The 12,201-nt window shown below is 44.2% G+C and overlaps 1 protein-coding gene across 5 annotated transcripts in view; it reads left to right on the plus strand.

The window, feature by feature from the left end:
- The window catches only part of Abcc1 (ATP binding cassette subfamily C member 1), a 126,144-nt gene that overhangs the window by 26,509 nt on the left and 87,434 nt on the right, over positions 1–12,201 (plus strand). For 4 of the 5 annotated variants that reach the window (XM_060364245.1, XM_060364246.1, XM_021657547.2 and 1 more), the window contains exons 2-5: positions 2,260–2,436; positions 3,969–4,094; positions 7,057–7,194; positions 8,185–8,310. In XM_060364245.1, the coding sequence (XP_060220228.1) occupies positions 2,260–2,436; positions 3,969–4,094; positions 7,057–7,194; positions 8,185–8,310 (567 nt within the window). The remainder of the gene's footprint in view (positions 1–2,259; positions 2,437–3,968; positions 4,095–7,056; positions 7,195–8,184; positions 8,311–12,201) is intronic. The other variant, XM_060364247.1, reaches the window with a different exon arrangement.

Below are 12,201 nucleotides of genomic sequence, written 5' to 3' on the forward strand. Positions count from 1 at the left end.
GAGAACCAGAGTTCCCAGCCTGCATGGCTATGCTGGCTGTTGTCTTTGGCTCTGGTTTGTTTCCAAATCAGAAATCTCACCCTTTCAGTTCTGCTGCTGTTTGTTTACTAAGTGTGCATTGAAGCTGTTGCTGGTATTTTAGAAGCAACACATGCAGAGAGAAAAGTCCAAACAAGACCAAAGATTATAAACTCCAAACACCTAGTTTCCGGTTTCTTTGGCTTCAGGCCACCTTCCCAACCAAACAGCTGCTTGGTCTCTTTCTTTACTCACTCCCTAAGAAAATGCTCTTGCCTAGCCATTTGTCTTCTTTAGGCTGATTTTAAGTATTTATTACTTATTTTGTAAAACACTTTTTGTGTAGGCTGGCCTTGAACCCCTCATTTTCCTATCGTACCCTCTTAAGTGCTGGAGTCATACAGGTATGCACTTCAGTGCCCAGTTCGATGGTGATATTTTTGTGTGTATGTACATGTATACATGTACTGTGCATGCATGTACATGTAGAGATCTCTGTGCATCTTAGTTTTTGAGAACAGGGTCTCTTCAGCTCACTCTCACTGAACTCACAGTCACACACTGCTGCACTTAGTTTTTTTATGTGGGTTCTGGGGATCAAACTCAGATCCTCATGTTTTCATGGCAAGGACTTTACCCACAGTGCCATAGTCTCCCCAACTAATACTGATTTTAGATGGGACAGTGGTATACATAACTGATAAACAGTACAGATGCTTCTATTTCTGGACAAGCTTCTATGTATGCAGGCTTCTATGTATGCTAACCTGCATGTTATATGCTTGGGTCTCAGTTTTTGTTCTCAGAAAATGGGTTTTAAGGAAAGGTTTGAGACAAGATTTCATTTTTTAATGAAATCCACCTTGGCCTCAAATTCAGGGGCCACCTTCTTGTCTCTGCTTTGTAGCTGTTGGAATTAAAGACGTGTACCGGCATGCATAGGAATGTACTGGTTTGCTCTGTAGAGGGATTCTAATCCAGGAACATGGCTACTCTGGCTGGAATACAAATACATCCTTAGCACACACCTTTAATCCCTCTGGCTGGAATGTAGACACACCCTTAGTACACACCTTTAATCGCAAACAGTGAGGGTAAAGTTAGTTGGGAGAAGGAAGCAGCCATATTTGAAAAGTGATGTCTAATTTAGACAAAATGACCAATCAGAGAAAGATTTGACAGAACAGGATATGTCAAACTCTCAGGAGAATAGAAAGGAAGGAGAGGTAACTTAAAAGGGAAAGAAGAGGCAGTTTTCCTGGGATAGTTGTACAGAGACAGGTTGCAGAGAGAGAACAAGCTAGATACAGATGAAGACAGAACCAGCTAGAAAATGAGAAGGAGCCAGAAGATTAGAACATATTGCTAAACTTAGTATGAGGTTAAGCAAAGCAATTCAGTTACAATAGAGGGAAACCAGTTTGAATCAGTCAGCTTGGAGAGGAGTTTGAACTAGAACAACTGAATTGAACCAGCCAGTCAGAGCTCAGAAAGAACTAGAAAGGGTGATCTTATTCAGCAGTAAGTCTCAGAGGCTAAAAACACTTTTGGCCTAGATTGTATTGTTCTGCCCAGTTCACAAACCCCAAAAGACCAGGAATAAATGGACTCCGCTGTAAATACATGAGGTTCTTTTTATTATAAATCATTACAAGCTGAGCTTGGGCCCACACCCCCACCATGCTTAGGCTAGTTGGGTGATTTAAAGATTCTGGTCCCTCCCAGCATGCCCAAGGCAGGGGTGATTCCTGCCTGGCAAGCATCTATTGGTCAAAATGCTACATTTTGAATTGATTGGCTATAGGAAGGTCCCCAGACCATTAATGATCTAGTGTCCCTCCCTAGGGGGATGGGCTAGTTTCCTAGCAACTGTATCTGTAGAGGGTGGGGAAAGAATGCAATAAGGTGGTTCTTCCCCTCAGGGTATTCCTGGACTTCTCCATCCAGCTAATTCAGGCCTTAAATATTAATAATAGCTGATTTTTTAATCTTTTGGTCTCTCAGTATGGAGGCTACAGTTGAACCTAGGAGGACTTGCTTATGGCCCCAGGATTACCTGTTCTTTGTTCCTGCTACTTGCTGCCCAGGTTCTCTGGCCATTGGCCCTTTGAAGTTGAGAGGTCCCTGGATGTAGGAATCATGGTCTATTTCTTTGAGCCTACAGCAGCAGGATTTGAATTCTGTGAGCTCCTGTTCCCTCGAGGAATGACAGCTGACCTTTGCATGTGCTTGTGTCCCCAGGACTGGAATGTCACATGGTACACCAGCAACCCCGACTTTACCAAGTGCTTTCAGAACACAGTCCTCACATGGGTGCCTTGTTTCTACCTCTGGACCTGTTTCCCCCTCTATTTCTTCTATCTCTCCCGACATGACCGGGGCTACATCCAGATGACACACCTCAATAAAGCCAAAACTGTAAGTCACTTGGTATTGCTGTGGGGTGGGGCACCTGGGTAGGTGTGTAGCCTAGGCTAGCCTTGTGTGAAAAAGGCAGAAGAATGTGGTAAATCAAAGCTGGAGATTTGGAGCCAAACATAGGTTCACAACTCAGGCCACAGGACCTTTGGGTGAAGTATTTAACCTCCATGGTCTCAGTTTCCCTGTGTGCACTGGGGAAACTGGAAGCTTTCTCAGAGAATTCAGGAAATTCTTAGGAGAATATTATAAGGTCTATATTAAAGGTTTTTTTATTAAAAAAAAACTTTGAAAGTGTTTTCAGTGCTGAGAAGATGACTCACTGGATAAAGTGCTATACAATATGAGGATCAGAATTTGGATCCCCAGTATCTATGTGAAAGTTGAGGTGGAGACAGGAATCCATCCCCTGGGCAAGCTGGCTAGCCAGATTAGCTGAAAAGGGACACCCAGGCTCAAACAAGAGACCTTGCATGAGGAATAAAGTAAAAGGCAACCAAAAGATACTTGGTAGCAAACTCTGGCCTCAGTGTACTTCTGTACCCATATACACACATGCATCCTCACACATATGCATGCACATGACACTAATGCAAAAAAAGTTTTCACCTTGAAATAATTTCAGGCTATAGGGAAGTTGTAAGAATAATACCAAACCCAGTGCCAGTTCTTCTGGCTGAGGCTCACATTGGCTGTCATTTGTTTTTTTTCTTAGTCTTTGCTTTCTTCATGTATACATATGATTTTATTATTATTATTATTTGGCCATTTATGAAGAGGTGACATTTACCATGCCTTTGTGCTCCTTGATCCTTTTTTTAATTAAAAAACTTTTTCTTTTTTTTTTTTTTTTTGAGGCAGGTTTCTACTCTACAACCCAAGCTGGCCTGGAACTTGGGATCCCCCTGTCGTTGTTCCTGTTTCTCCCATGCTAGGATTTCAGACCACCACACCTGGCTTGCCCATCATTTTTCAGTATTTCTTTCCTTAAATTGGGCTGTTCCATTGTTAAATATCCTCAGTGTCAGGCAGGGATAGAACCATCTCAGCAGCTATGACTAGATGTCAAATTCTGTGCAAAGTACTAGGGGTATAAGAATAAGTGAGATGGGGCTGGAGAGATGGTTAAGAGCACTGACTGTTCTTCCAAAGGACCCAGGTTCAATTCTCAACATCCACATGGCAGCTCACAGCTGTCTGTTACTCCAAGATCTGGCACCCTCACCCAGACATACACACAGGTAAAACACAAATGCATGTAAAATAAAAATAAATGAAGAATAAGTGAGACAACTCGGCATTCTGGAGCACACCTGTCATCCTTGCACTCGGGAAGCTGAGGTAGGAAGCCCAGGAGTTCAAAGTCAGCTTGGGCTATGTAGTGAGGCCCTATCTAAAGAGAAAGACTAAGAAGCTGGATGCTTTATCTGAGAACCTTGGAGGTTAGGTTCCTTGTGAACTTTTTTTGTGGTTGCTCAGAGTGATCCCAGGGTTGTTGCCATAACATGCCATGGTGTTCCGTTTCCTTCCAGGCCTTAGGATTCTTTCTGTGGCTTATCTGCTGGGCAGACCTCTTCTACTCTTTCTGGGAAAGAAGTCAGGGGGCAGTCCTAGCCCTGGTGTTACTGGTCAGCCCGACGCTGCTGGGCATCACCATGGTGAGTGTTGGCTGGTGGGGCTGGCAATGAGAAATGAGAGGACTTGGTCTGTGGTATGGCTGAGTGGGAGAGTGCTTGCCTAGCATGAGCAAGGGCATGGCTTCCATCAACAAAAGAGAAACTGTGTAATGAGCCAGGCATAGTAGCACATGCCTTCATCCTAGCACTTGGAGGGATGGGAAATTCAATGTCAGCTTGGCTGAAATAGTGAATTTGAGGCCAGCCTGGGCTTCTTGACACCCTGTATTGTAAAACCAAGAAATTAGAGGCTAGAGAGATGAATCAATGGTTAAAAGTGCTTGCTGTTCTTGCAGAGGACCCAAATTTGGTTCCACCATGTATATTGGGTGGCTCACAACTCCTTGTAATTTCCAGCTACAGGAGGATTTCTCTTCAGACCTTTGGGAATTTTCACATATGTTTGGTACACACACAGACACATACACATACCTAGAAATAGAAATAAATCTGAAAAAACAAAATGAAACAAAACCAAGAGACAAGACTGATGAAATGGTTCGGAGGGTAAAGGTGCTTGTACTGTAAAGCTTAAAGACTTCCCAAAAAGTTGTCCTCTGACTTTCACATGTTCATTACATCATTTGTGCACTTTCATGTGTGCATACATAAACACATATAATAAAAAATATTTTTTAACCTCCGAAACGAAATATATAGAATCTCTAATGTTTAGGAGAGCCATCAACAGGAGCCATAGTCTCTACCCAGCCCTGCAGTCTGCTGACTGCAGTTCACAGATTGTCATTTGTAGTAATTTCTCAAGAGTGATGGATTTGGGAGTTCTGAGACTGACATGAGCATGGAGGAAAGATAGAACAATTGTGGAGCACCTGTGAGAGCATAGTCTCTGTGATAGTGGCAGCAGCTGGCATTAGTTGAGTTTGTGTTTTCCTAAGTGCTTCTCCAAGGACTACTTGTTTCTCATGAATAATATGAGGACTATGTGCAGTGACTTTGATGAGGTGTCTCTACCTCAGCACTAACTGACAAATGGACAGAGACTTCTTCATTGTGGGACACTGTCCTGTGCTTTGTGGGGTATCTAGAGACACCCTGGCCTCCATACCTTGGGTGCTAGAACACCCCTTCAAGTTAGTGACAAACATCCCCAGACAATGGAATTTATTGCCTGGGTGGCGAAACCACTCTTGGTTGAAGGCCACTGTTGTGTTCACCAGTGGAGAAGCCAGGGCACAGAAAGGTTAAGCAAAGCAGGAAGCAGTGCTGGAGGATCTCACAGCTTAGCAGCCACAGATAGTATGACTTCAAGATCATAGATACATGTGAGCAGGTATTGAGTCCCGCTGGACTCCTAGTGTTGTCCTTGAGCTTGAAGTCATTTTGAGAGCGACCCTGTGGAACAGGTATCATGTTTCTCCTCTTACAGGTGATGAGATGAAGGCACTGAGTGGCTCAGGTAGCTGAGACAGGCTTGGGTCCTTGTACTGTCATGTGTATACCTGCTACATTGTGGTTACAGAGTGATGTGCCCAAATTAACCTCTGTGCTTTGGGCAGTCCTCTGAAAAGCCCAGAAGGTTTTTAGAAAGCAGAGAACTTGGTGGCTGGAAGAGGAGGAGGAGCAAGCTCAGAGCAGACTTGGGAGAAGAGAATCAGTTTATCTAAAGGGTTGGGGCTAAAAGGAGATGTGTAGGGAAGGACAAGCTCTGAAGCAAGAATAGAGGAGGCTTAGGAGAGAGGGTTATGGACAGCCTGCCCAGTATTGGGGTCAGGGAAGACATAGTGGTACTGATGGCTATGTTAATCAGGTGCCAGAGATGATGCTAACTTTTTCATGACTTATTTTCATATATTTGCATAATCTTATATTTTAGATAAGTGAGTGGAAGTCCAGAGAGGTGGAGGAACTGGGTGAAGGTCACAAAGCCAGAGAATGGTAGAGCCACTGCTTTCCTGATGTCTGTGGTGGCTCTTGGCTTACTCTCTGGTTCTCCTGCTGAGCTAGAATCCTTGCAGGCACTTAGGCAGTCAGTAAACATGTTTTTTCCCTGACTAAGTGTGAGATAAACTCTGTTCTCTGGCTGAGCACAAAGATATCAAATGGCTTCTCTACAAAAGACCAAAGCTGTGTGTTCCGGTATGCAGAGCTTTGAAGAGGAAGCTCTGAATTTGGATCTGGGGCTTATACTTAAGGAGACTTCATAGAGGAGAGGAATAATGGAACTGAAACCCAAAGGGTGAATAGGATGAAGGGGCTGAGGGCATGAGACCTTCCTGATGAGAACAGCATGACCAACAGTACAGGAGAAATGGAGGGTTGGGCTGTGTGCCTGGAACATGGATGGAGAGGAGGGAATCATGGAGGATGTGGTAGTATGACAGTGGGAGTTAGAGGACCCCAGGGAACTGCAGCCTCACAGTAAGTGGGGTCTGTTCTGCTTTATTTCCTCTCAAAGCTGGATATCAGTTCTAAACTGAACTTTCCCCACAACCCTGAAATGGTCTTACTAGAATCCTATTACTCAGGGACTGGGAGATGGCTCAGTCACTAAGAACATTTGCTGCACAAACATAAAGAGTTGCTCAAATCTCTAACACCCATGTAAAAAGTTGGGCATGCCACACATTAATGTGAAAAGCAGGGGCAACTTGGCCACTGGCCTAGCTTCAGGTTAAATGAGAGGCTCTGTGTCAAGATAATAAGGCAGAGTGACAGAGCAGGACACTCAGAATTGTTCTCTGCACATGTGCATCCATACAAATGTGTATTTTTGACACACACACTAACACAAATACACACATAGAATAAAAGGAAAGAAACCTTTAGAAAATTGCTACGACTCTTTAAGGAGCTGCTATAGTACTAGGGGTAAAGGCCTCTCCCGGCAGTTCTTAGGCCCTTGAGTCATGCATTATCCAGCATCACTGTGGGACCCTGGGATCCTGCTTTCTCTAAACTGTTATGTATCTCTCTCTTCCAGCTGCTCGCCATCTTTTTAATTCAGCTTGAGCGAAGGAAGGGAGTCCAATCCTCCGGGATTATGCTTACTTTCTGGCTTGTAGCCCTACTGTGTGCCCTAGCCATCTTAAGATCTAAGATCATCTCTGCCTTAAAAAAGGTAATTGATGGGAGAGATGTTTATTCCATCTTGTATGGTCATGTGTTGCCAAGGGAACCACAGGATGGGGACCACATTAGGCTCTGCTGCTTTTCCAGGGACATCTCTACTCCAGCAAATCAGGTACAGACTTTGTTCTAGAGACTTCTTTCCTGTCTGCAGGCAGATGCTAAGTCACACTAGACCTCTATCTGCAGTGTTTCTGTAGGCTGGCTGGGCTGGAGCTGAGCTGAGCTAGGAGCTCTGTTTGCCTAGTGGCTGTTTCTCAAAGGGCCCTAGACATGTCTCCATTTTACCTTGGTGTTACCAGCTGCAATTCTGACAGGAAGTTGTTGGGACTGGCTTCTGTGTGCCACTCCCATAACTTTTGAAGAATATGCACTTTTGGCTAATCTGCCATTTCTTGTTGTCTGGGAACTAGAGATTGACATGAGCATGGAGGAGAGATAGAACAATTGTGGAGCACCTGTGAGAGCATAGTCTCTAAGTAAATGGATAAGGTTCCATAGCCAGAAGGAGCAGAGTCAGAGCTGTCCCACTCCTTCTGTGGGATGCTGTCTAGGCACAAGAAAAAGAGCCACCTTTTTTCTGTCTTATTTCAAGGGGAGAGAAATGTGGGGATTCCCGTGGCAGGGGAGGGGCAGTCTGCAGCCTGCTCTTTAGGCTTATCTTAATCCTTTTTACTGTTGCTGTAACCAAATCCTATTGTGAGAACAATTTAGAGAAAAGAGAGATTCTGAAGGCTGGGAGATCTGAGGTCTTGGGAAAGGCCTTCATGATGGATTCCCTGTAAATGCCCTGTGGCATCCCAGGGCCTCATGAGGATGATGCCAGCTTGTGGCTCTTTCATCTCTTACAAGTACTCACAACATCATGGGCCCCCACTGCTGAACACATTCTCTGTGACTGTGAGGATTTGGTGAGGCATCTGTATCCTGCTTTCAAGGAACATTATGGTGATCTGTGTTCCCTGCCTTCTCCCCTGCTCAGGATGCCCAAGTGGACGTGTTTCGAGACACCACATTCTATATGTACTTCACTCTTGTGCTCATCCAGCTTGTGCTGTCCTGCTTCTCAGACTCCTCACCCCTCTTCTCAGAAACTGTCCACGACCTGGTAAGTGTGACCTAGACATGTGTGTCTAGGTGAGAGAGGAATAGGTAGATCCAGCTAACACTGTTTGGACACTGGTTCTGAGCTCCATGTCACCAGTGAAGACTCACATTCCATTCTTCTAGAAAAATCACTCTTCTCATTTACCTATGCTTGCTGTATTCCTGGCTGTGCCTAATAAGCCAGCTGGTAGCTTTTGCTTGCCATGGTAATTTTAGAAAATGTGGACAGAACCCACAGGTGAAAGCTTAGAGTCAGCAAATATCACATGAATTCCAGCTGCCCAGGCTTTCTAGAAAAATGGGAAGCCTTGGCAGATTAAGGCCATGGTCTTATAGGGCAGTAGTTGTTAGGAGCTTAGGCTGGGCTCTGGTTCTTAGATCTTGAGACTCTGCAATGGTACCCACTAGACCCTTTGCCACTTTTGTGACTTCCAGGTGCATTCTGTGAGCTACTGCTTCCTGCTGGTCCATCTTTCCCTCTCTTTAGTCTGTCTTTATCCCTTTCTTCCTGTACTTCTCCTCTTTTTTCTTTCTTTACTCCTCCCTCCTTCTAGTATATATCCTTCTAGTCTCAGGCCCTGTGATCTGTCTCCTGCCAGACAGTCTGGCCTCCTTTGGGGTTCTGATCAACCCAGTGCGGTACCATTTACTTGTAGGTAGTTTGTGCTCTAGACCAGGTCCTAGCAGGCAGCAGTCCACAGGCAAATTCCTGTCATCCACTTGCTTTTGTCAATAAATTTTTATTGGAACATATTCTTGCTCATTAGTGAAAATGTACTGCATGGCTGGACATTAAAAGTCGAGCTTAAGAGGGCTGGAGAGATGGCTCAGAGGTTAAGAGCCCTGGCTGCTCTTCCAGAGGTCCTGAGTTCAATTCCCAGTAACCACATGGTGGCTCATAACCATCTATAATGAGATCTGGTGCCGGTGAACATGCAGACAGAACACTGCCTAAACAAACAAAAAACCAAATAAATAAATGAATCTTTTAAAGAAAAAAGGAGAGCTTAAAAGGAGATTTAAGGAGTTGCCTGAGACTATATTCTACCCCCCTCACCCCAAAAGCCTGACATTTGCTGTTTGGGTCTCTGTAGATGACGCTCGCTGGCTCCCTGCCCTGTCTGGATCATTCTTTTAGCTTTGCTGATTTGGTACCTTGCCTTTGTACCTCCTTTCTTTTTTGCAGGGCTTCTTTCTTCATGTGAACATACAGCTTGGTCACATGAGGGGCAAGAACAGCTCATAGCTGTTCACTGGCTCCCTGTTGTTCTGGTCACTTCATATACATGTCTCTTTTTATTTTTTCAGACAAAGAAACAGAGTCATAAGGACTTAAGTACCTTGCCCATTGTAAGTGGCAGAACAGGAATTCAGACCCAGGACTGTTCCTTCTATAGAACTCCATCACTTCTCTTGGCTATACTCCATTTGAAGACAGGTTTAATAATGGCTGAATTGGTTCCTCAGACCCAAAGGCAGAGATTGCCCTGGGATCTTGATGCCTTAGGCAGGGCTGGCATGTGTGGACCCTCAGTTCCTATTAGCTGTAACAGTGTAGGGAGAACAGTGTTCAGTCTGAGGGTCATCTGAGGCCTGCTTGGGGCCTCCTGGGACATGGGGTAAGGCTTCTTTTCACTTCCCCTAAAAACAGGAAGGAAGTGGAGGGTGTGGTTCTCCTCTTGCCTGGGGGTCTGTTTCCAAACAGCCACAGCCCTAGCCATGGAAGTTTGTTAACTTCATTGTGGTGGGAGTATATGAAAGCTTTTGCATTGATAGTGTTACCTTCAACTTGGATGTGTTTTGGGGGACTTTATGAGCTGAAAGTAGAATGCATGGGACTTAGGGAAGTTGGTGGCACTCAGAAAGATGTCACAGCCAGAAGAAGGACATAACGAAGTACACTAAGTACACTAAGGAGTTTGGTACCAGGATTAGAATATGAAATATTCATGGGGAAAGGGCTTAGAAAACAGGTCCAGGTGTATGCTCTAACCCAGCAGGAAGAGGTTTTGAGCAGCTGTTGCCTGGCAGGCCAGCAAATTGCCAGTGTTAATAAAACACTTGGAAATGTCTCATTATTGGGTCTTGGAGCTGTTTTAACCAGTCCTAGGTGTAGCAGTGCACAGTTCATTTAGCTTATACAGTAAACCCAACAGACTGCATGTTCAGCCTCCTGCTTTATAGGTGAAAACACAGATGGTAAGAGTAGAGAAGTTCAGAAATCCCTCTGCAGAGTTTTCACAGCAGGGACACATCTATACCTAGAGCTTGTTAGAGTATAGATTACTGCCCTCACCCCACTTTCCTGATAGTATGGGGCAGAGCATGGCTAGAATGCTTTATTTCTAAGATATTTGCTGCTCTTGCTGCTGGGGCCACATTGGAGAACCATTTCTCAAAGCTGCCTGGCTGCTGCATACACACTTCGCCTCAGTCCTTTAGTCTGAGCACCCTGGGCAGAAAACTGAATTAGACCATAGCTCTAGTTATTATTGTTATCAAATAAATCCTCCCTTGTTAGATAGAGGCTTCCAGAAACCAGCTCCCAAGTTGATAGATTTCTCTTTGTGCCCTTGCAGGGGAGCCTTGTAGCTATAACTCAGATAATCTTAGTGTCCCTGACTGGATCCAAAGGAAGGAAGAGGCCTGGGAGTAGATGAAGCTCTGGGAGGTTGCAGAGAGAAATAGATATGTCCTGCCAATAACATGACCTTATTGTGTTTGCTGGTGGGTCTCTACTAGTGGCTAGAGTAGTTGGAGTGAGGCTTTGTCTCCATAGACTTGAGGTTTTTTTTTTTTTAACGATTTATGTATTTATTATTTATACAGTATTCTGCCTGCATGTGTGCATACACACTAGAAGAGGGCACCAGATCTCACTGTAGATGGTTGTGAGCCACCATGTGGTTGCTGAGAATTGAACACAGGGCCTTTGGAAGAACAGTCAAGTGTTCTTAAGCTCTGAGCCATCTCTCCAGCCTGACTTGAGGGTTTTATTGAGCTGGTATGTATGTCAGCCCCAAGAGCCATCTCTTCTCTTTATTGAAGCCAAGGCTGGAGGAACATTGGATATTATTGCGGCAAAAACTGAGCTCTCACCTCAGCAGTAGTAAGAGATGGTTTATTCTCTAGCCAAATATGAGTGACCCTGGCCCAGGAACATAGTTGCTCCATGTGCCAACATATGATAAGCTTCAGAACAAAAGATATTCATAAATCAAAGTACTTTTCAAGTCATTAGTGGGACCCCATCTGATGACATTTTTAGTATTGGGGTTGGTAGAAGCTGCTGGTTTATTGATATATCCTAAAAGGTTTAATGTGATAGTCAGAAGGCTGCTAAATAGACACAGAGGGAAGCAATAAATGTCTACTAAAGGGGCCTAAAGATAGCTCAAGCAATTTGTATCTAGATCTGTACCATTCCAACTTTACACAGTCATGATAGTCAAGTAGAATCTTTAATACAGGTTTGGCTTTTCCTGGGAATTTCAATGATAGACAGTTGTTGGAGGCCTGCATATACACCTTCCTACTCTCCGTGTCTTAAGGCATTCGGTTTGAGGAGCTACGATCAGTCATCACCTGTCTGTCTGTCTGTCTGTCATCTATCTATCTGTCTATCTGTCATCTGTCTATCCATTCTCCATTCATTCATCTACTTATTTATTTATTCATTATACAAGTGTTTATTGTGAACTATGTGGTTTCTTCTTCTTATTATTATTATTTTAACAGCTTCATTGCAGCCTCAGAATGTTTTCCAAAACAGACTTTATTTACAAGCAGCCATCCTGCAGGACCTAGTTTACCATCTCTCATGTATAAAGAACCTAGCCTAGTGCTTAGGGTAGCATGGTTCATGATTTAGTCTGCTCTGGGCCCTGTTCTA

Source organism: Meriones unguiculatus, chromosome 11, assembly GCF_030254825.1.
Source record: "Meriones unguiculatus strain TT.TT164.6M chromosome 11, Bangor_MerUng_6.1, whole genome shotgun sequence".
NCBI classification, from domain to species: Eukaryota; Metazoa; Chordata; class Mammalia; order Rodentia; family Muridae; genus Meriones; species Meriones unguiculatus.